This window comes from Aquarana catesbeiana, linkage group LG10 (assembly GCF_042186555.1).
Source record: "Aquarana catesbeiana isolate 2022-GZ linkage group LG10, ASM4218655v1, whole genome shotgun sequence".
NCBI lineage: Eukaryota > Metazoa > Chordata > Amphibia > Anura > Ranidae > Aquarana > Aquarana catesbeiana.
The window spans coordinates 237,473,572-237,497,854 of NC_133333.1; the positions used below are offsets into that span (position 1 = coordinate 237,473,572).

Consider the following 24,283-nt stretch of genomic DNA (forward strand, 5'->3'; position numbering starts at 1 on the left):
TTGTAATGACTAGGTCAGAGCAACTCCAAAACTACAGCTCTTGTAGGATGTTCCCGGGGGCTGCAGTGGTCAGGACTGACCAAAAGTGGTCCAAGGAAGGAAAACCGATGACAGTCATGGGTGGCCAAGGCTCACTGATACACATGAGAAAACAATTGGAATAGTGTGCTTTGAAATGATATCAGTGCCCATTCCAAAAATATTTGTGTAAAAAACAAAAATTGTGATGGGTGGCAGGGATTATAGGGCACTTATTTTATAAAAACCCGAACAAAACTTTATTATGTTCAAATCCACAAACGCAGGTCTGGGATTATTACATCACCCATCTTTTTAGCAATAACAAGATATGACTATCTCTATACATATAAACACCAATTAGGCTCTCATGCTGGCGTGCCAAGTAAAACTTGTATACCAGCCTTTCTCAACCTTTTCAAACACAGGGGAACCCTTGAAATAACGTTCCAGTCTCAGGGAACCCCTGCCTAAAAATTATCATATATACACTACTCATGATACATTTGTGTGATGGTCAGTGAGAAGAATGTTCCTTACATTTGTGGCCATTGGGAAAAATGACCCCCTTTACAGACAGCTAAAAAGATCAATGGTGTCAGTGGGAACTTATCCGAGAGGCAGAAATTGCTCATTGCTAATGGGACCTCTAGCAACCTCTGGAGGAACCCTGGTTGAGAAACCCTGTTGTATAGAATGTATTGAGCTCATATTCCCAATGTGTTTTGAGACTTGCTCTTCCTCAGGGGAAATTTATGGACCTTCATATTGAAAAATAGGAAGATCTAAACGAAAAAAAACAAAAACAAACAATCTATACATCCACACATCAAGAAAAACCCCCATACAGAGACTCAACATATCGGACTACTTACGACATACAGAAGAACAAAACCTTGCAAGAAATGTGTAAATATTTGGCCTCTGGTCATACTTAAAAAAAACACAGTATTTCATAAATGCACAGCTCAGTAAGGATCAAGGGGAGAATGGAGGGAAGAGCGACTGGCAAACACAGAGATCCCAGAAGTGCTGAGCAAAAAAACAATACAAACCAAAATTATTTCAAAATAATAATTATCAAGGAAATATAAAAAAAAAAAAAAAAAAAAAAAAAAAAAAAAAAAAACACAACTCACAAAGTGCGTCCAGCAGCAATCACGGCAGGTAAATGCTGGCTGTGCAAATAGCTGCGGACACCTGCGACCTGTCATTATAGTGAATGGGGCCAGCGGCCGCACCTAGCCGCGGTAGAAATTTCCAATTCCTGCCGCTACTATACGCACAGGCCTGAATGTACTCAAATTGATCGATCAATCAACTTGCATACAACCAGACTGCTGGATTTTACAAGCGATTATTGCGAGCCGCTGGTATAGCCGCTAGCAATAATCACTGTCTTCAATGGCTCGGAAAGGATTTTCCTGTCAATACTGTGTTTGCAGGAAAAACAATTGCTCCCTGTATGGCCTGCCTTATGTGTCATGGAGTCACTGAGGGTCCTAGCTGTACAGGAATCACAGAGGAGTCACTGAGAGTCCTAGCTGTATTGGAGTCATTGAGGATCCAAGCGGTACTGCAGTCATCGTAGGTCCTAGTTGTACTGGAATCACAGAAGGTCCTGGCTGTCCTAGAGTCACAGAGTCCTAGCTGTACTGGAGTCATTAAGGATCCAAGCTGTAGTGGAGTCGCTGAGGGTCCTAGCTGTATTGAAGTCATTGAGGATCCAAGCGGCACTGGAGTCACCGAGGGTCCTAGCTGTACTGTATTCACAGAGCCCTAGCTGCACTGGAGTCACGGAGGGTCCTAGATGTACTGGAACCACAGAGGGTCTTAAAATAGGCTGGAGTTGATGAGGATCCAGGCAGTACTGGAGTCATTGAGGATCCAAGCGGTACTGGAGTCATTGAGGATCAAAGCAGGACTGGGAGTCATTGAGGATCCAAGCAGTACTGGAGTCATTTAGGATCCAAGCGGTACTGGAGTCACAAAGGATCCAAGCGGTACTGGAGTCACAAAGGATCCAAGCGGTACTGGAGTCACAAAGGATCCAAGCGGTACTGGAGTCATTGAGGATCCAAGCGATACTGGAGTCATTGAGGATCCAAGCGGTACTGGAGTCATTGAGGATCCAAGCTGTACTGGAGTCATTGAGGATCCAAGCTGTACTTGAATCATCAAGGGTCCTAGTTGTACTGCAATCACAGAGGGTCCTGCCTGTCCTGGAGTCCTAGCTGCACTGGAGTCACGGGGGGTCCTAGATGTACTGGAACCACAGAGGGTCTTAAAATAGGCTGGAGTTGCTGAGGATCCAGGCAGTACTGGAGTCATTGAGGATCCAAGCGGTACTGGAGTCATTGAGGATCAAAGCAGGACTGGAGTCATTGAGGATCCAAGCTGTACTGGAGTCATTGAGGATCCAAGCGGTACTTGAATCATCAAGGGTCCTAGTTGTACTGCAATCACAGAGGGTCCTGCCTGTCCTGGAGTCACTGAGGGCCCTAGCTGTACTGGAGTCACTGAGGGCCCTAGCTGTACTGGAGTCACTGAGGGCCCGAGCTGTACTGGAGTCATAGAGGGTCCTATATTTATTGGAGTCAGTGTGGGTCCTACCTATTCATTCTGTTTTCTGAGAGCACTATCTGTAGACTGTGGGTTCTCTGGATACAGTTATATTAAAGGAGTCATCTCCAGGATCCCTTTAGATACCCCTACATTACTGACTATCAGGGATCAAGGGATGATTATAAACCCAGAAAAAAGGATAGTCTTCCTCTCATCATTCACAGTCTTTTCTGAACACATAATCTGTATAAAACTGATGACATTGAATTGACCAAGTATAAATAGCAAAAACATCTTTATTATTGCAAAGGTGTGTATATTCTTTATAGTTTCTGAGATAAATCACTGAATGCGATAGCGGTATAACACATATACATTTTATAACCAGTAATAAATACCTGTTACTATATAATACTATTCTTAATATTTACATAGAATTCAACAAATAAAGTCCGTTCAGATCTTTCCCTGGGGATGTTCTGAGTATTAGCCAAAGATAAAATATCTGAATGATGCGATGTCTTCACTCCATGGTCTGGTCTTCAGAGTCCTGCACCGCGGAATCGCCATCCGACGGCCGCTTTCCCTTCCCAGCACTGACCGATTTCTTTTTTTTCTTCTTCTCTTTCTGCTCCTGGTTGTTGGAAGCGATTTCTTCACCGTATGCGCTGATGTGAGCGTGCTACCATACAGAAGACACCGCAGTTAAAGAGGAACATTACTAATACCTCAATAATAAAGTTCTAATTTTGAAACCGTTTAGGAAGACATCAAAATGCAAGGTCCACTTATCTTGTAGGACCCCCCCCATGTAAAATAATAAGGTTATAGTTTGTTATGTAAAATCAGTTTATTAGCAGCCATAAGGCTTAGTGTACACTTACATTTGGGGGTTTGATAAAGCAGGTTTAAATGCATTATCGTCCTCCAACTGCCCCCCCTCCATATGAGGATGTACACGTTGCGTCCGAAATGTTTTGCATCGTGGTGCAGCAAATATTGTCCCTGCTCCAGTGAATGAGGCCACAATGCAACACACACAATCCTCTTCAGATGGTCAGTACAACTGTAAATGAGCCCTTAAACTGTAAAAAAGAATCACCTTACACCCCAGCTTGTGGCAAGGTTGCCTAGGAAAAGGTGACATCACTTAGACTTCTTGAGAAAGCTGAGGATCCCAAATCTCATGAGAGGACACGAACGCTGAGTGCACTCATCCTCACTTAATTTTGGGATCCCAGCTTCACCTGAACCCTGGCAGGAGACTAGAGCTGCACGATTCTGGCTTAAATGAGAATCACGATTTTTTTTGCTTAGAAGATAGATCACGATTCTCGCGACGTAACATCAAAAAAATTGGGCTAACTTAACTGTTTCGTTTTTTTTTTTTATTCATTGAAGTGTATTTTTTCCCAAAAAAATTTCATTTGAAAGACCGCTGGGCAAATACAGTGTGACATAAAATATTGCAGCAATTGCCATTTTATTCCCTAGGGTCTCTGCTAAAATATATATAATGTTTGAGGGTACCAAGTAATTTTCTAGCAAAAAATATTGATTTTAACCTAAGAAAGAAGTGTCAGAAAAAGATTTAGACTTTAAGTGGTTAAACTCCCTGCATTTAGGCCCGGTTCACACTGATGCTTTGTGAATTTAGCACAATTTTGACCCAATTATGAATTGCAAATTCATTACGTGTTTGTTGCGAATTTATTGCGATTCTACTGGAATGAGTTGTCATTTTGGGAGGTGACTGCGATTTCTGTCTGGCCAATGGAACCCAAACTTCCTGTTCTCTTCCTGGTTTTTGTGGAGTGTGTGGAGAGTGTGGAGGAGGAGCTGGAGGTGACGAATTCACACATATGTGAACCATCAATGCGATTCAAGAACGATTTACATTGATGTCTATGGAGACTAAATTCGCAACGCAACGCATTAAACACACACAAGATCCTCATTTTATCGCATCGCATTCATAGAGGAATCGCAATGCATGTATGTGAACGACCGTCATTGAAAACACTGACTTTAGGGATGACATGCGAATTTAAAGTGTTTTTGACGCATCGCATTCATTATGAATTCACATCAGTGTGAACCGGGCCTTACATGTTGTTGAAAACTTGGCAGACTGCCCATTTACACAGAAGTTCTATCCCTTTGATCTAAGAAGGAAGCTTAGTTACAATGTTTCAAGTTAAAGACTTGGCAGACTGCCCAGATGCTCTCTTTTGACAGCTGAGTGAGCAGATAAAGTCTCTCCACTTGTTTATATGAAAGAATCAGCAAAATCTGCAGGAGAGATCATGGGGGGGGGGTGAATCGAGATCACGATTTTTTAACGATTAATTGTGCAGCTCTACAGGAAACCTAGTGATTTCACCGGACTATAAAGGAAGCGGCCAGACGCTAGAGTGTAAGGTGAGATGCTTCTACATTGATCACCCAGAGAGGACTGTTTTTTTTTTTTCTCAACCAATATGGCGGGGGGGGGTCTACAAGGGTCTATAACCCCGTACACATGAGCGGAATGCCGGGTGACATTGGCTGGTTCAATAAAAACCGTCCGACATTCAGCCTGTGCGTATAGCACCCTGTCCGACAGAAGCCTGTTGGATGAGCATGCTGGAAAACCGTCAGCTGACCGGCTCCCAATCAGCGCTCTCAGCCAAGCGGGGGGGGGGGGGGGGGGGGGGGTTTGGGGGGGGGGGGTGTCTGAGGGTATTGCTATACTAACGTCGGATCATTAGAACAGCAGCTCCGACTCGCTGGGTTGACCGAAAAAAAAAAAAACTAGTAGTGTGTACCAAGCATTAGAGTGGAACTGAACTAATGAATTTTACACTGTCACTGTTGCTCGTGCTCTAAACCAAACTATCAAGCCATGGCTAGTGTCAAAACGGATCACATGTGCAGCATCATGGCAGTTGCAGATAAAACCAAGGCTAAGATGGCAGCTTTCTTGGTCTTAAAGTGGTTGTAAACCTCAGAGATGAAATATGAACAAAGCATATCCCTTTATAGTGTGTATGTGTCTCAGTTCAGAGCACTCAGTCTCATTTCGGTCTGCTGCCTTGTTGCTCTGTTATCTGCACAAGTCATTTCTGATGAGTTTTCCTGACACCAAGAAGTAAAAAGGTGACAGGGGGGGGAATCTCCAGCACAGCCTGTGATTGACAACCTAAGCTCTGATCCCATGTGCTGTGTGAAAGGGATTGTGTCCCTTCCCTCCAATTAGTTCTCCTCACTTCAGCTCCCTGTCCCCTGCTTTCTGAAAGCTCAAGCATGCTATATAAAATTCTGGACTTCTAACAGCTGTAACCAAGAGAAGGCTGCAGGTACAACTTAAGCAGGACTATTTGTTTAACCACTTCCGGACCGCCCGTCGTCGTTGAAGGAGGACATCAGCTAGCTGCCAAAACACCAGTATCCTCGTCTACAGCGGGCGGTCCTCTACAAGATAACAGTGGTCTCTGTGGTGGTTTTGCCGCGAGAATGTTCGAACTATCAGAGTGCTCAACAGCGCTGTGGTAGTTCATTGAAACTACAAGCAGACAGCCGCAAAGGCTGTTGGTACTTGTAGTTTCCCATTCACAGTGGACTGTGAATGAAAGATGTGGCCGGGTGGGCGGAGTTAATTTCAAACAGTGATAGGGGGTGCCTGGAGAGGATGGCCACTCGCTGTCACTGGGGAGGGGAAGGGGAGTGGCTGCAGCTGCTGTAACATGTTCCACCCTAAATCTCAGCAGTATTAAAGCGGAGCTCCACACAAAAGTAGAAGTTACGCTTGTTTGTACCTTCCACTGCCACATTTGGCACTTCGGGGGGGGGTATCTGGTTTTGACAGGTTCCCCTCCCACTTCCGACTCAGATCACTTGGACGATCTGAGCCGGAAGTTCTGCCTTCCCCACACATCACGGGTCCCAGAAGACTATGGGACCATTCACAAGGCACAGCATGACTCGCGCATGCACAGTAGGAAGCAGGCTGTGAAGCTGCAGGGCTTCTATTCCTGTTTCCCTTACTAGAGATGCCGGCATGTGCGCCTGAAGCCGAGAAGAAGAATCAGTTCACGTGAGGACATCGCTGGATCCCTGGACAGGTAAGTGTCATATTAAAAGTCAGCAGGTAAGGTATTCTTTTTCTTTGGGGGGGGGGAGCCCGGAGCTCCTCTTTAAACAGTTTCATTAACATATGCATTATTTTTCTGGGTGAAAACTGCATTCACAATTAGAATTTTGTTTGTTTGAAAAAATGTAGAGGTGCACCGAATGGAAATTCTGGTGCCGAAACCAAAAATGCAGGATGCACTTTGCCGAAACGGACAGTTTTTGAAAAAAAGGTTTATATTTTTATATATAATAATTGTATTGTTTTCAACTTATTAATTAATATCAATTTAAATTAATATGAACTTATTGTTGGCACCTTTAGTGCAAGGAAAAGCTAAAAAATGTCTGCAATCTCTTACTTAAACTTAAACACATTGCTAATAGTATTAGCAAAATTTCTATTTGGTGCACCTCTAGCAGACATGATACAGGAGATGGTCAGAGACTGCAGACATGATACAGGAGATGGTCAGAGACTGCAGACATGATACAGGAGATGGTCACAGACTGCAGACACGATACAGGAGAGGGTCAGAGATTGCAGACACGATACAGGAGAGGGTCAGAGATTGCAGACATGATACAGGAGAGGGTCACAGACTGCAGACATGATACAGGAGAGGGTCACAGACTGCAGACATGATACAGGAGATGGTCACAGACTGCAGACATGATACAGGAGAGGGTCACAGACTGCAGACATGATACAGGAGAGGGTCACAGACTGCAGACATGATACAGGAGATGGTCACAGACTGCAGACACGATACAGGAGAGGGTCAGAGATTGCAGACATGATACAGGAGAGGGTCACAGTCTGCAGACACGATACAGGAGAGGGTCACAGACTGCAGACACGATACAGGAGAGGGTCACAGACTGCAGACACGATACAGGAGAGGGTCACAGACTGCAGACACGATACAGGAGAGGGTCAGAGATTGCAGACATGATACAGGAGAGGGTCACAGACTGCAGACACGATACAGGAGAGGGTCAGAGATTGCAGACATGATACAGGAGAGGGTCACAGACTGCAGACACGATACAGGAGAGGGTCACAGACTGCAGACACGATACAGGAGAGGGTCACAGACTGCAGACACGATACAGGAGAGGGTCAGAGATTGCAGACACGATACCGGAGATGGTCATAGACTGCAGACATGATACAAGAGATCAATGCCGCCTCACCAGTGTCCATCAGATGCAGCCTACCAGTGTCTCCTAGATCGGGCTCCTATGATACACGTCACACTGATTCAATCTCCCGGCATTGGATCAGTGTGCTGTCTATCACAGGAGCCCGTGAATATCACAGGGTTGTTGAATATTTCAGATTAAAGCTCCATAATACAGCGGGAGATTGCCGCTCTGCGTGACACACAAAAGAAGAGGAGGGAGGGGAGGATTTTGACAGGGGTGCGCCAGGAAGATACGCCCGCAATGTGCGGCATCCGGGGCGGACCGCCCCCTTTTCGGTGCCATTAATCAGCACCTTTTTTTTCTTTTGGCCGAATGCTTAAAACACCATTTTCGGGCGATATGTTTTGGCCGCCGAAATTTCGGTGCACCTCTAGAAAAAAAAAAAAAAAGTTTTCCATCCTGCTCCTTCGCATTTTCCCCATCACTACGGTTGAAAACGATTGTTGATTTCACCCAACTAACCACGAGAAAGATAAAATGAATATTCAGAAAATGAAAATTTCCAAAGTTCTACTTGTGTATGGCCAGCTTTAGAAGACATGGAAATCAGACAGACCCAAGACCAGGTCACACAAGGCGACATGCACCCCCCCCCCCCCCACCTTCCCTGCATACAAGCACAATATTAAATAGACATTACCAGCGATCGACTCCGTCGGGAAAGAAGTTTCACATCGTCCACGTTAATTGTAGATCTTTTCCCGTGCCTACACAAAGAAAGAAGAGACCTTTTTAGAGTGGTTGCAAGAAGGGAAATCAGGGTTCATCTGCATAGAAATGAGGAACACACAAACATCAAGGCTGTTCCTGGTGTTCCCACTTTTTCTGTATAAATAATATAAAATAAACTAAAACCTTCAACAGGAGTGGGAGCCTTCCATCATAACTACATCAGATGCGTTTAGATCTGGGAGCAAAAGGTTTCACCACTGCAGAAGCAATTATACATTTTTTTAAAGTGGTTGTAAACCTCAGACATGAAATATGAACAAAGCATATACCTCTATAGTGTGTACTTGTCTCAGTCCAGAGCACTAAGTGTCATTTCTGTCTGTTCCTTTGTTCTTCTGCAATCAGCACGAGAACTTCTGACACCAAGAGAATAATGGTGACAGGGGAGGGATCTCCAGCTGAATGACAGCCCCAGCTCTGTTCCTGTGTGCAGGGGAGTGGGCGGGGGCGTGTCCCTCCTCCAATCAGCTTTTAGAGCTCAACTCACTGAGCTCTGCAGAGTGTAACAACAACTCTCCACCCCCTTTTTTCTGACAGCTCAATCATTTGTGGCCGAGGCATCCCCCGCTCTGCAGCCACATGTACGTGATTATATTCTATATCACTGTGTTTATATCTCACAGGAGAGTTGGTGCTCTAATGTCCCATATATGATTTAGCTTATTAGAGCAGTTTTTATCCTTTTTCGTCACATGTATACATGTCCCTTGTATATGTGTGGCTGCGTGTGGAGATTGCCTTGGCTGGAAATGATTGGCCCATTACAGGGGACCGATTCCCAGCAGGAAAGTGCATCTGAACACACCCAACTGGCGACTACTTCTTTACCCTCTGCCTGACTATTTTTTGGCACATCTTCCAGAATTCCTCTTTAAGTTTCTGGGGTAAAAAGGGAAACTTCACGACAAGACATGCAAGTTTCATCCACTAATGTACTGCACAAAAGAGCATTGAAAATGCGGAGTAATCCTTGAAGAGGGCGAAGCGCGTCAGCCACACAGATGCAAAGAAGCAGAAAAGATTTGTTACGTTGAAGGCAATTTGCAGACACAAAGCATCCACATTCTATTACCGAATGCTTTCCTTGTAGGCACAAGTGTGACACCTGCCAGATCAGAGGACCCTAAAAAATGTGTTTATCTACTTCTAGGAGAGGAATTCATTACGAACAATTCAGAGCCGTAATTAAAGCAAATCTTGTGCTTACACCTGTTTGTAATTTAATCGAGCAATTCATAGCAGACTCCTGGTAAACGCGGATCTTTTCATGAAAGTGAGAATTGCTTTAAAACTGATGCCAGGGTCCTCAATTCACGCCACAAAGTAAAGTGGATCCTGAGCTTCAGGACAAACTCACTACAAAAGAGGAGACAGCCTGGAATCTCAACAGTCAGATATACTGTCCTGGGTAAGACGATGGAGAGGAGAGGACTTAAGAGGTTGAGATAGGGGATGACAGAGGAAATGAAAGGGAAAAAAAAAGAAACTAAATTAAAAAAAAAAAAAAAAAAAAAAAGGGAAAGAAAATGTGAAAGGAAAAAGGAAGTGAAAAGGAAAAGTAAAGTAAAGGAAAAGGTAAAGAAAAGGAAAAGGTAAAAAGAAAGGGAAAAAAGGTAAAAGGAAGTGAAAAGGAAAAAGTAAAGGAAAAGGGAAAGAAAAAGGAAAAGGTGAAAAGGAAAAAAACAGGAAAAGGTAAAAAGAAAGGGAAAGGAAGGGTAAAAGGAAAGGTGAAAAGAAGGGAAAGGTAAAAGGAAAAGGAAGTGAAAAGGAAAGGTGAAAGGAAGGGAAAGGTAACAGAAAAAAGGATAAAGAAAAGGAAAGGTGAGAGGTAAAAGGAAAGGAAAAGAGGAAATGAAAGGTGAAAAGAAGAGAAAGGTGAGAGGAAGGGAAAGGTGAGAGGAAGGGAAAGGTGAGAGGAAGGGAAAGGTGAGAGGAAGGGAAAGGTGAGAGGAAGGGAAAGGTGAGAGGAAGGGAAAGGTGAGAGGAAGGGAAAGGTGAGAGGAAGGGAAAGGTGAGAGGAAGGGAAAGGTGAAAGGAAGTGATAAGGAAAGGTGAAAGGAAGGGAAAGGTGAAAGGAAGTGATAAGGAAAGGTGAAAGGAAGGGAAAGGAAGTGATAAGGAAAGGTGAAAGGAAAGGAAAGGTAAAAGAAAAAAAAAGGATAAAGAAAAGGAAAGATGAGAGGTAAAAGTAAAGGAAAAAAGAAAATGAAAGGGAAAAAGGTAAAAAAAGGAAAAAGAAGGGAAAGGTTAAAGGAATGGAAAGGTAAAAGGAAAAGGAAGTGAAAAGGAAAGTTGAAAGGAAGGAAAAGGTAAAAGAAAAAGGATAAAGAAAAGGAAAGGTAAGAGGTAAAAAGAAAGGAAAAAAGGAAATGAAAGGGGAAAGGAAAGGTAAAAAAAAGGAAAAAGAAGGGAAAGGTAAAAGGAAGGGAAAGGTAAAAGGAAGAGTAAAAGTAAAATGAAAGCTAAAAGGGAAAGGAAAGGTAAAAGGAAAGGAAAGAAAGATCAACTGATTTTCCAAGCCAGTCATACTTTGTTGTACAAGCCCTTCCTATAACAAGATCAGAGGGAGCCATGCTGGGTCAAATCTTAGGAGCTATGACTTGTTTAGGAGGAGTAGCCACTCTGAGGTTGAACATTTATAAATAAACATTTATAAATTCTTCCACGTGTGTATGACCGTTAAATGTGTGAGGACACAAAAAAAGCACTTTTCATGGAAAGGAGTGTTGCATTTCAAAAATGACATTGGGTTAAGGTCAGGTGGATGCAATCAGTGCTTGGAGTAGCTCTTTTAGTCCAATGCCGGGTTCACATATGTGCGGTCACGGATTCGTGCCTGGGGTCCGGTGCGTGTCTATTTACTGGTTCAGGTGCGATTCAGGTCCAGACTTTTGCACCTGAACCAGACCCAAACACGCACAGCACAGGACTCTTTTGCAATTTGCTCTGCGCCCAACCAACCCCCCCCCCCCCCGACCTGCTGACTCCATTGAGAGCCGGTCACACTTGCATGTCATGCGAATTGTATGCGGGGAAGCCTGCTTCTAATTCACATATTTGTGAACCCAGCCTAGACCTAGATCAGCAATGGAGAAAGAACTGCTCCTATGAACCAACAGGGGACTCCTTTCCTGAACATCACGTATCAGTCATTCTTATATAACAAACAGAGCACAACTCCCAGCAGTAAGGGCATACATAACAAACTCATCTTGGGGTCTGCTTTACAGGATCACCAATTTCAACATCACAAATAAAAGGCAATTGGTTTAATTTTTAGAGTTTTAAAGTTGGAACTCCAGACAAAAAAAAAAAAAAACAAAAACACATTGATTCATAAGGTTTGTATTCATTAGAAAAACGAAAAAGTGTATTCATTGAAGGCATTTAGTGGAAGTACTTGAATCTGACTTGGTATCAGCCCCCTGCAACTGCTTGTACAACATGGCTCAGACTGTGAGAGGCAGAATCAGCACAGCAAGCCAATCAGTTGTGCTGCAGTGCTCACATGCTAACAAGGAGCATGCTGATGGGTGGCGAGAGCGGAGTGACAGAGAGATAAGCTCAATTGTCTGCTGCTTCTCCTTCACTGTCCAGCCACAGTGTGGGGGAGGGACAAGACCTAGTTGTGTTATTTAACTGCAGTGGGGGGGGGTCAGGTCCCTGGGCTGGATGTGCTGTGTGATCTGCAGAGCGGTGTAGCTGGATTGGATAGACAGAAATATAAATCCTTTGAAGGATAAAGCAGTTTTCAGGTGTATTTCATGTTTGTATTTAGCTGTCTGCCCAGAGTTCAATATTGAGCCCCTTGGAGCCAGCGGTTTTACATGAATGGAGGCAGGGCGGGGCTTAAGGTCATGTGACCACTGTGATTCGCTGTCACATGATCGGAAAGCTCCCGATCGCTAGCCGCCGGCAACTGTGCCAGGAGAGCGCAGGGCATTTTGCACTAATGCACCCAAATATTCGGCCGCTCGGTGCCAAGGCTCGGGCCGCTGAGAGGCCGCATATTTGCTCACGGCCGGCACCAAGGAGTTAAACTTCTCTGCCATAGAAATAAATTACAGAAAATGTTTTTTGGTAAAATCAGAAGTCTTTGGTGTTCTGTTTGAATATTAAATCCGGGTTAGTATGCAAGATGTTAAAATGCGTACTCTACACAGTCTATAGGAAGCCGCCGCTATCGGGACAAGTAGGCCGGCAGGAGCAGTAAGAGAAGCATAATGCGGGTGATCATCTCCTCCTCACACTTACCGTGCAAACATCTCAAGGTCTTTTGCAAACGTTTCTGTAGAGTGAAAAAAAATGGAAATGAGATTTCTAATTAGAGAGATGGGGGTAACTCATAATTAAAGATCTTGGAAGGACATCAAGATAAAGCACTTCACGTGAATCGCTCAGAAGCCTAAAAAGGACAATGTGATGGTAAGTCATTGTGAGATAAAGACAAAAAAAAAATAGAAGGACCAACAGACATAAATCCTAATTTTTAAAAACCAGATTATTAGGTAAAAATGATTAATGTGAAAGGTAAAAAATGATGTAAAATAAAATAAAGCAGAGAACAGAAAGTAACAACTGTCACACCATCGCACTACACAACATCCAACAGAGAGCTGGAAACTTTCATAAAACTATTTATATTACATTTTTTTCTTTTCTTATGATTTCTTTTAACACATGGTGACAGAACAATACAGTGTTACCAGAGTAACATTGTACTACTCTGGGAAGTAAAAAGGGTTTTTTTTTTTTTTAATTACAAATTATGATTGCTTATACCAATGAATTTCACTGTTATAAGCAACCATTTTTACTGAATGAAATCGATTCTCTCAGGCCCGGATTATACCACACTGACATTAGTGTGACCCCCCCAGGCCCGGATTATACCACACTGACATTAGTGTGACCCCCCCAGGCCCGGATTATACCACACTGACATTAGTGTGACCCCCCCCCCAGGCTCGGATTATACCACACTGACATTAGTGTGACCCCCCCCAGGTCTGGATTACACCACACTGACATTAGTGTGACCCCCCCCAGGCCCAGATTATACCACACTGACATTAGTGTGACCCCCCCAGGCCCGGATTATACCACACTGACATTAGTGTGACCCCCCCAGGTCTGGATTACACCACACTGACATTAGTGTGACCCCCCCCCCCCAGGCCCGGATTATACCACACTGACATTAGTGTGACCCCCCCCCAGGCTCGGATTATACCACACTGACATTAGTGTGACCCCCCCAGGCCCAGATTATACCACACTGACATTAGTGTGACCCCCCCAGGCCCAGATTATACCACACTGACATTAGTGTGACCCCCCCCAGGTCTGGATTACACCACACTGACATTACTGTGACCCCCCCCCCCAGGCTCGGATTATACCACACTGACATTAGTGTGACCCCCCCCAGGTCTGGATTACACCACACTGACATTACTGTGACCCCCCCCCCCAGGCTCGGATTATACCACACTGACATTAGTGTGACCCCCCCCAGGTCTGAATTACACCACACTGACATTAGTGTGACCCCCCCCCCAGGTCTGGATTATACCACACTGACATTAGTGTGACCCCCCCAGGCCCGGATTATACCACACTGACATTAGTGTGACCCCCCCCCAGGTCTGGATTACACCACACTGACATTAGTGTGACCCCCCCATGCCCGGATTATACCACACTGACATTAGTGTGACCCCCCCCAGGCTCGGATTATACCACACTGACATTAGTGTGACCCCCCCAGGCCCGGATTATACCACACTGACATTAGTGTGACCCCCCCCCAGGCTCGGATTATACCACACTGACATTAGTGTGACCCCCCCCAGGTCTGGATTACACCACACTGACATTAGTGTGACCCCCCCAGGCCCGGATTATACCACACTGACATTAGTGTGACCCCCCCCCCCCAGATTATACCACACTGACATTAGTGTGACCCCCCCCAGGCCCGGATTATACCACACTGACATTAGTGTGGACCCCCCCCCCCAGGCTCGGATTATACCACACTGACATTAGTGTGACCCCCCCCCCCAGGCTCGGATTATACCACACTGACATTAGTGTGACCCCCCCAGGCCCGGGTTATACCACACTGACATTAGTGTGACCCCCCCAGGCCCGGATTATACCACACTGACATTAGTGTGACCCCCCCAGGCCCAGATTATACCACACTGACATTAGTGTGACCCCCCCAGGCTCGGATTATACCACACTGACATTAGTGTGACCCCCCCAGGCCCGGATTATACCACACTGACATTAGTGTGACCCCCCCAGGCCCGGATTATACCACACTGACATTAGTGTGACCCCCCCAGGCCCAGATTATACCACACTTACATTAGTGTGACCCCCCCAGGCCCGGGTTATACCACACTGACATTAGTGTGACCCCCCCAGGCCCGGATTATACCACACTGACATTAGTGTGACCCCCCCAGGCCCGGATTATACCACACTGACATTAGTGTGACCCCCCAGACTCCTGTGAAGGTGTCACTTACCACACTGCCGGAAGGTGATTTCTGAAATCGCAGCAATGGCCTGTTTGCTGAACTGAACCTCCTTATCTTCTGCCACATCCTGGCACAGACCCCCCACTGTGTAGTGAACGGCCGCCTTCAAACGCTGGGAGGGGGGATAAGAAGAATAAACACATTTTACCTTCTGCAGTTATAATCATTACTGACAAACTGTGGATATTTTTTTACAGAACTTAAAGTGAACTTTTCAGTAACTTTACAAGTCTGCAGGAATAGATTCTTCCCAATAGTTCCACCTTTTATGGTTACAAACCCATCCTTAAGCTCCAATCAGAGACTTTGCCTAGGCTGAGATGATGTCATCAGTCTGCTGCAGGCATTTCCTCAGTCTCCCTTCCCCCAGTGATCAGACCGTACTGTATATGGTAACTTTGTAGCAAGGTGAGAGGCTACATCAGGGGCTAATCTGCATCAGACATTTGTGCAAGAGCTGCACAGGCACCAGAACTGACATGACGGCTCTCCTAACCGCCATCTTCCCAGCAAATAGAGGATGACTCCTGCACAAAGATGGCGCCGTCCTTTTGAAGATAGAAAAGCAGGTGAAGGCGTCGTGATGGGGAGTACGGTGATCAATGTCACAGTGCTCTTCACCTGCAGAAGGATTTGCATTTGTCCAACCAGTCCTGATATTTACACAGCTCTGCCACACAGCACAGCAGGGCAGGAGATCTGATATTTCTCAACTACAGTTCAGTATCACTTACAGGTCTTGTCCCTCCCCCCAGCCCGTGACTGTACAGTGAAAAGAAAAGCAGTTCATCTCTCAGATCTCTTCTCCTATCAGCATGCTCCTTGCACTAGAGAACAACTGATTGGCTCCTTGTGCTGCTTCTTCCTCCTCTAATCTGTGCTCTGCTGTATAGTAGGCTGATACCCAGTCATATAGCTTGTTCACACCAGAATGCCCGATATAATGTGTATGTCCCGGAGTGCAGTATGTGGGGGCGGGGAGAGGTGGGTGATATGTTGCTTTGACACATTGCACGGTTTACTTTGTGTTCCTAACCTTACAGTGATGGAATTCTAGTTTCTGTTGCAGTGGGGGTGGGGGGTGGGGGGTGATCGTTTACAGGAGAGGCAGAACAGCAGTCTTCCTATGTAAACTGCTCTTCCCCCAGTCACAGCACCTCCCCCCCACAGTTAGAAAGCACCCCCTGGGAACACACTTAACCCTTTCATCGCCCCTGATATTAACCCCCTATCCCTGCCAGCGTCATTAGGACAGTGCATATTTTTAGCACTGATCACTGTATTAGTGTCACTGGTCCCCAAAAAAGTGTCAAAAATGTCAGCCAGGTGTCCGATTTGTCTGCTGCAATGTCGCAGTCCCGCTAAAAATCGCTGATCGCCGCCATTACTAGTAAAAAAAAATAAAAATTATATAATATATATATAATATATATATATAATTTCCAATAATAATAAATATCCCATGTTTCGTAGACGCAATAACTTTTGTGCAAAGCAATCAATATACGCTTATTGGGTTTTTTTTTTTTTTTTTATCAAAAATATGTAGCAGAATACATTTTGCCCTAAACGGATGAAGAAATTAGATTTTTTTCATTTTTTTTATTGGATATGTTTTACAGCAGAAAGTAAAAAAAAAAAAACGTTTGTTTGTTTTTTCAAAATTGTCATTTTTTTTTTTGTTTCTAGCGCAAAAAAAACAAAAAAAAAAAAACAAAACGTAGAGGTGATCAAATACCACCAAAAGGAAGTTCTATTTGTGGGGGGAAAAAAAAATAAAGGACATCAATTTTATTTGGGTGCAGCATCGCACAATCGCGCATTTGTCAGTTAAAATAACGCAGTGCCGTATCGCAAAATATGGCCTGGTCGGGGGGGGGGGGGGGGGGGGGGGTAAATCTTCTGGGGCTGAAGTGGTTAATTGAACAAGCTGAAGTTAGAAGCCGATTGGCTACCATGCACAGCTGCACCAGATTGTGGGCGCTTCAGTAGTAGTAAATCTCCCCTATTTTGTGACATATGGAAGTGTCTGAAGGGAATTAAGGCTGGCCATACATTATACAATCCTCTTGTACAACTTTCCTTTAGATTTACCAAAACCATATAATAGGAGGTCAAACTTAAACACTTTCAATCTGTATGCAATCAGACAGGCCCTTGTACTACATAGCTGAAGGTAAATCTAAAGAAAATTGAATTAAAAAATTGTATGGTGTATGGGCCAGCTTAAGAATTAGGAATCAATTAAGATATTGATTGCAGCAGTTGCAGGTTGCCATAGGCAAATATCAATCTATATATATATATTTATTTATTTATTTATTTATATGTTCATTTGTTGCCTAATATATCCCACCCACTTTCTGATGCCACGGAAATGAGATAATCAATGTCATTCACTTTACCTGTCAGTGGTCATAATGATTGCAGTATATAGATTTATTTATTTTGTATCCACTTTAGTTTTACAGTTTTATTGTTACAGGGCGGCACCCGTAATCTCGTATATATAAACGTGATCTGACAGTTCTGAGTAGGGTGTGCCAGCGGCAGGGGCTCTCTTCCGCTCTAAGCAGAAGTCGATCGGGGGTTGCAGGGTACTCGTTGTCCACCGGCACCCGCCGTTCATCAGGCAGAGACACAGAACTGCGGTCTTCCCAGGTAAACAAGGCAGATCAACGTTCTGACAGAAGGGGAAAGGGATAGATTTCGTGTCCCTACAAAGCAGAGAAAAAATGCCATCTCTTCCCCTGGGAAAAGCTCCTCCCACAGTTCACATAAACACTGGTTAGGCACACAGTTAACCCTTTGATCGCCCCCTGATATTAACCTCTTCCCAGCCAGTGTCATCAGTACAGTGACAGTGCATATTTTTTTAGCACTGATGACTGTATTAGTGTCACTGGTCACCAAAAAGTGTCAGTTACAGTACATGTACACGGGGTCATTTATAGTCATTTCTGGGCTGTTGAGTTTAGAAGCTTTTTTTTGAAACGCAAAAAAAAAACAAAAAAAAAATGCATTCAGGACAGGATGTTCAGAGTCATTTAACCTCTTCCCGCCCGGCCTATAGCGGATTGACGTCCAGGAAGTGGTTCCGTTATCCTGACTGGGTGTCATATGACGTCCAGCAGGATAACATGCCGCCGCACGCCTACGGGGGCGCGCATCGTGGCGATCGGTGGTGGGGTGTGTCAGTCTGACACACCGCTACACCGATCTTGGTAAAAAGCCTCCGGCGGAGGCTCTTTACCACGTGATCAGCCGTATCCAATCACGGCTGATCACGATGTCAATAGGAAGAGCAGTTGATCGGCTTTTCCTCACTCACGTCTGACAGACGCGAGTAGAGGAGAGCCGATCGGCGGCTCTCCTGACAGGGGGGTCTGCGCTGATTGTTTATCAGCGCAGCCCCCCCCCTCAGATCACCACAGTGAACCACCAGGGATCGCCACTAGGACCACCAAGGAAGGGGCAACATGTGGATGGCCAGGTATGTACCCCATGGCCATCCACATGTGCCCAATGTGCCCAGTCAGTGCCCAATCTGTAGGGCTGCAACTAACGATTATTTTCATAATCGATTAGTTGGTCGATTATTGTTTCGATTAATCGATTAATCGGTTAATAACCTTAAAAAAAAAAAGTGTGGTGTATAATTTAGGTAATATGTAAAGTTTAAAAAAAAAAAGCAACTTATTCTTAAATATCTCTATGCAGTGGTAAATATAAACAACCAACTATATGGTTAGGGAGCAAAATATTGAATCCACTCTGAGAATAACAGACAGAAGATATATACTGTATATACACTATTAGGGGGAGATATACTGTATACACTATTAGAAGAAAAATACAGTTTTTTGGCCAATTTGTTGTTGGGCAGATTAAAAAATACAAATTGCTGCAAAAACGCATTACATGCTTTTCTGCAGCTTCTCCATTGAAGTATATTGAACCAAAAAAGCCTTGACCCTTTCCAAATACGCAGCGGCTGAAAAAAAGCATAGATGTGAACGTGTCCCATAGAAAACCATGTTAAATGAACTGTAGTGTGTTTCTGCAAAAAACACCAAAAAACACAAAGATGTGAACCAGGTCTAAGACGTTTAGTAACATAATGGGGTTAAAAAAACTAAAATGAGCCCTTTATAGTACAAAAAAAGCAAATAATCGCTACTGTAAGGGGTTAATTTTTTTTACTGTAGAACTGTGAAAGTAATATTTACAGTAGCGATTATTTGCTCTTTTTTGCACTATAAAGGGCTAATTTTTTTATTTTTAACCCAATTATGTTACTGGCCGATTAATCGATTATGAAAATAGTAATCGATTAATTTCATAATCGATTAGTTGTCGATTAATCGATTAGTTGTTTCAGCCCTACCAATCTGTGACAATCAGTGCCCACAAATGGGCACTGACTGGCACCATAATATTGCCTAGATGCCCTGCAATACCAACCTTAGGAGCATCAGTGCCACCCATCAGTGTCATCAGTGCCACCCATCAGTGTCATCAGTGCCACCCATCAGTGTCAATCGGTGCCACCCATCAGTGTCCATCGGTGCCCACCTATCAGTGCCACTCATAAGTACCCATTAGTGCCACCCCTAAGTACCCATTAGTGCCACCCCTAAGTACCCATCAATGCCACCTACGAGTGCCCATCAGTGCCGGCTACGAGTGCCCATCAGTGCCACCTATGAGTGCTCATCATCAGTGCCGCATACCAGTGCCACCTATCAGTGCCCATCAGTGCCACCTCATCGGTGCCCATCAGTGCCGCCATATCAGTGCCCGTCATTGAAGAAGAAAACGTACTTATTTACAAAAAATTTTAACAGAAACAAAGAAAAACTTGTTTTTTTTCAAAATTTTCGGTCTTTTTTTATTTGTTGCGCAAAAAATAAAAACCGCAGAGGTAATCAAATACCACCAAAAGAAAGCTTTATTTGTGGGAACAAAATGATAAAAAAAATGTGTTTGGGTACAGTGTTGGATGACCGCGCAATTGTCCTTCAAATTGCGACAGCGCTGAAAGCTGAAAATTGGCCTGGGCGGGAAGGTGTCTAAGTGCCTGGTATTGAAGTGGTTAAAAACGCTAAATGACTGTAACAGCTTGTAAACGCTGCTAAACGTGGTAACTCTTGTTTAGCAGCGTTTCGTTTACAGAAGTTTTTTTAATTTATAAAAAAAAAAAAGTAAACGCAGCTAAACGGACATTTTTAGACGCCGGTCTCTAGGTGTCAAGTTAAATCGTTCAGGAGAGATTAAAAAACATCCCGTGTACGTGAAGCCTAAGTGTCCGAATGTCCGCTGCAATGTCGCAGTCCCGCTATAAGATGCTGATCACCACCAATACTAATGAATAATAAATTAAAAAAATATCCCATAGTTCGTAGACACCATACATTTGCATAAACCAATCAATATACCCTTTTTGGAATTTTTTTTTGCAAAAAAATATATAGCAGAATACATATTGGCCTAAATTAATGAAGAAATTCGAAATTAAAAAAAAAAAAATGTTATTGGATGCGTTTTATAGCAGAAAGAAAAACCCTAATAATGAATATTAGATTATAGGTATTGGAATTTCCTTTCAAATTTGGCTGTTAGTGAATGTAACAAATACGAATTTATCCGAAGTTATGAATTATCTGAAATAATGAATGCCGTATATAAACGAATGGAACGGAACGATCTAATAATAATAAATAACAATAATAACCTTTTTATTATTATTATTAATTTGTTCCATTCCATTTGTTTAGATGCGGCATTCATTATTTCAGATAATTCGTAACTTCAGATAAATTTGTATTTGTTACGTTCACTAACAGCCAAATTCGAAAGGAAATTCCAATATTTTATAATTTAATAGTTAGTTATTATTTCGAATTTTAATGATTTGCTTTCTTTTTTTTCAGATTTTCATATTTTTGAATTCCGAAAATCGAAAATTCAGACTTCAAAATTTTGAAGATTCGGAAATTTTAAAATCCGAATTTTCGGATTTCCAAAAAAAAGCAAGAAATCAAACGAAACGAAAACGAACACATTTTTTGTCAGTGCACATGTCTAATAAGTCATAAGAGGGCCAGTGAGAGCTGCAGAGCTGCTGGAGGTGTGTGCCTCTGTGTAAATCCAGGAAGTGAACAGGCAGCAGCTTCAGCTGCCCACAGTTAAAATGGCTGCAGCCAGACTCAGCGGAGGGAGATTTCTGCAGCATATTTGGCAAGTACAGAATCACAGTATATATAAAATAGTATCCAAAGTGGTTGGAGGGAAGCTTCAGAATGGCAAAGATGTTTTTTTTTTTTTAATTACAAATGACGTGAGCAGACTGCAGTTCCTCTTTAAGGAGAAAGTGAATGAAACCATACACTGAGAACAGCACACAGGAGCTCATTACAACCACTAGAGGGCGCCAAATACAAGCGATCTGAACCAAGCTTGGTGGCGCTGTGCTGACCGCACTGAACCACTAAGTGGCGCTGTAGACACAACATACAGCGACTTGCTGCCTGTGCACTTACAGCACATCTGGCGCTAGGTGGCGCTGTGTACACACGAATCTATGGGAGAATGAGGAGTACAATACACGGAGCCGGTATACGGTGTGTATATGGAAGTCCCCGGTGCCGCCCCTCCCCCCGGTACCTGTATCCGCTGCACTCTCCGCTCCTCATCTTCCGCCATGACCTCCGCTCTCAGCTGTCACCGGGAACTTTCCCGCCGAGATACGAACCACCTATACGGGCTGCGGAGAGGGACAAAACCCAGCAGAGGGCGAAGCGGCCGCGTCACGTGATCACCAGGGGGGAGAGAGAATTGGCGCAGAATGGAGAAGAGGGCGCAAGTTAGGCGCAGAATTGGCGCAAGGATGAAGTGCTGACAATGACTGAGGGAGGAGAGAGGGTGCTAGGATAATATATATATATTATAAGGGTTTATTCACACCCCCCAGCCCCTGTGTTCTGTTTAATCACTTCAGCTCCAGAAGAATGTACCCCCCCCTCCTTTGTTTTCTATGGGGCACTGCACTACATGAACTGGTAATTGCGCGGTCATGCTACGCTCTACACAAATCACGTGTCCTTATCATTTTTTTTTTTTTGCACACAAATAGAGTTTTCTTTTGGTATTTAATCACCACGGTTTTTTTTTTTTTTTTTTTTATATAAACGAAAAAAAGACCAAACATTTTGAAGAAAGAAAACAGTATTTTTTACTTTCTGTTATAAAACAGATCCAATAAAATAATGAAACCACTTCAATACTGGGCACTTTTACCCCCCTTCCTGCCCAGGCCAGTTTTCAGCTTTCAGTGCTGTCACACTTTGAATGATAATTGTGCGGTCGTACTACACTGTACATATATGACATTTTTATCATTTTTTTTCGCACATATAGAGATTTCTTTTGGTGGTATTTGATCACCTCTGGGGTTTTTTTTTTTATTTTTTACAAAAAAAAAAAAAAGACTGAAGATTTTGAAAAGAAAAAAGTTTCTCTTAGTTTCTGTCAGTACATTTTGTAAATAAGTAATTTTTCTCCTTCACTGATGGGCACTGATTAGGTGGCACTAATATGTCACACTGATGGGTACTAATAAGCAGGTACTGATGTGTGGCATTGATGGGCACTGATGAGCAGCACTGATAGGTACTGGTGGGTGGCATTGATGGGCACTAATGAGCAGGCACTGATGGGTGGCATTGATGGGCTGCACTGATGAGCAGGCACTGATGGGTGGCATTGATGGGCACTGATAGGCACTGATGGGTGGCATTGATAGGCACTGGTGGGTGGCATTGATGGGCACTGATGAGCAGCACTAATAGGCACTGATGGGTGGCATTGAAGAGCACTGATGAGCAGGCACTGATAGGTACTGGTGGGTGGCATTGATGGGCTGCACTGATTAGTAGGCACTGATGGGTGGCATTGATGGGCACTAATGAGCAGGCACTGATGGGTGGCATTGATGGGCTGCACTGATGGATGGCATTGATGGGCACTGATGGGTGGCATTGATGGGCACTGATAGGCACTAATGGGTGGCATTGAAGGGCACTGATGGGTGGCATTGATGGGCACTGATGAACAGGCACTGATAGGCACTGATGGGTGGCATTGATGGGCACTGATGAGCAGGCACTGGTGGGTGGCATTGATGGGCACTGCTGAGCAGGCACTGATAGGCACTTGTGGGTGGCATTGATGGGCTGCACTGATGAGAAGCCACTGATGGGTGGCATTGATGGGCACTGATGAGCAGGCACTGATAGGCACTGATTGGTGGCACTGCCGGGGCTTTCCTGTAATCAGTGCCCTGATTACTTGCCCAGGTCTCCTCTATGAGGAGATGCCGCTGATCGTCTCTCCTGAACACACTCGGTCAGTGTGAGGTGAGGAGAGTCGATTAGCGGCACTCCCTGTATATACATGTGACCGGCTGTGATTGAAAAAGAATCGGAAGACCAAATCCCTGCATGCTCACAAAGGAAAGAATACGTGACATCACCTCTGTTGTATTCTGTCACACAAGGATTATTGTAACTTTAGGCCCCTTTCACACTTGTGCAACTTGAAAGCCGTGTGATTTTGACGTGATTTTTGCCGCAACTTTCCTGCGATTTTGATGTGACTTGAAGCAATGCCGGTGTAATCTTGAGGTCTGTGGATTTCAAGTCGCATCAAAGTCGGACCAAAGTAGTGCAGGAACCACTTTGAAGTCGCTGTGACTTGAAGTCGCATGGATTTGAACAGTGCTCATGGGATACGGCTTGACATGCGGCTTTGCAGTCCCAAGTCACACAAGTGTGAAAGTGGCCTTAGTAACCTCTTCATCTTCCATATGGAGACTAGCATGCTTAAAATGGTTTTTTTTCGAATTTTCCGATTTCTGAATTTCCGCATTTCGAATCTTCGGATTTCCTAATTTTCGAATTTCCAAATCTCTAAAATACGAATTTTCAAATTCAGAATTTCGAATTTCCGAAAATACGAACTTCCAAATTTTCGAATTCTGAATTTCCGAATTTTCAGATTTTCGGAATTCGGAAATTCAAGACTTCGAAAATCTG

At 43.9% G+C, this 24,283-nt stretch overlaps 1 protein-coding gene across 1 annotated transcript; it reads right to left on the reverse strand.

The window, feature by feature from the left end:
• Positions 1-2,859: 2,859 nt before the first annotated feature.
• CENPS (centromere protein S) lies at positions 2,860-22,004 on the reverse strand. The gene is made up of 5 exons (XM_073603476.1): positions 21,855-22,004; positions 15,177-15,300; positions 12,889-12,922; positions 8,543-8,609; positions 2,860-3,265 (listed from the first exon to the last, which is right to left on the reverse strand). The coding sequence occupies exons 1-5, from the start codon at positions 21,891-21,893 to the stop codon at positions 3,107-3,109; spliced, it is 423 nt and encodes a 140-aa protein (XP_073459577.1). The 5' UTR covers positions 21,894-22,004; the 3' UTR covers positions 2,860-3,106.
• Positions 22,005-24,283: the final 2,279 nt, after the last annotated feature.

Bases quoted from the DNA above. Each gene is read 5' to 3' on its own strand.
- CENPS (XM_073603476.1), bottom strand. From the start codon at position 21,893: ATGGCGGAAGATGAGGAGCGGAGAGTGCAGCGGATACAG. The intron at 12,923-15,176 runs GTAAGTGACACC...TTCACTCTACAG, and splicing joins AATCACCTTCCGGCAGTGTG to AAACGTTTGCAAAAGACCTT. The intron at 3,266-8,542 runs GTAATGTCTATT...TCTGTATGGTAG, and splicing joins CCCGACGGAGTCGATCGCTG to CACGCTCACATCAGCGCATA.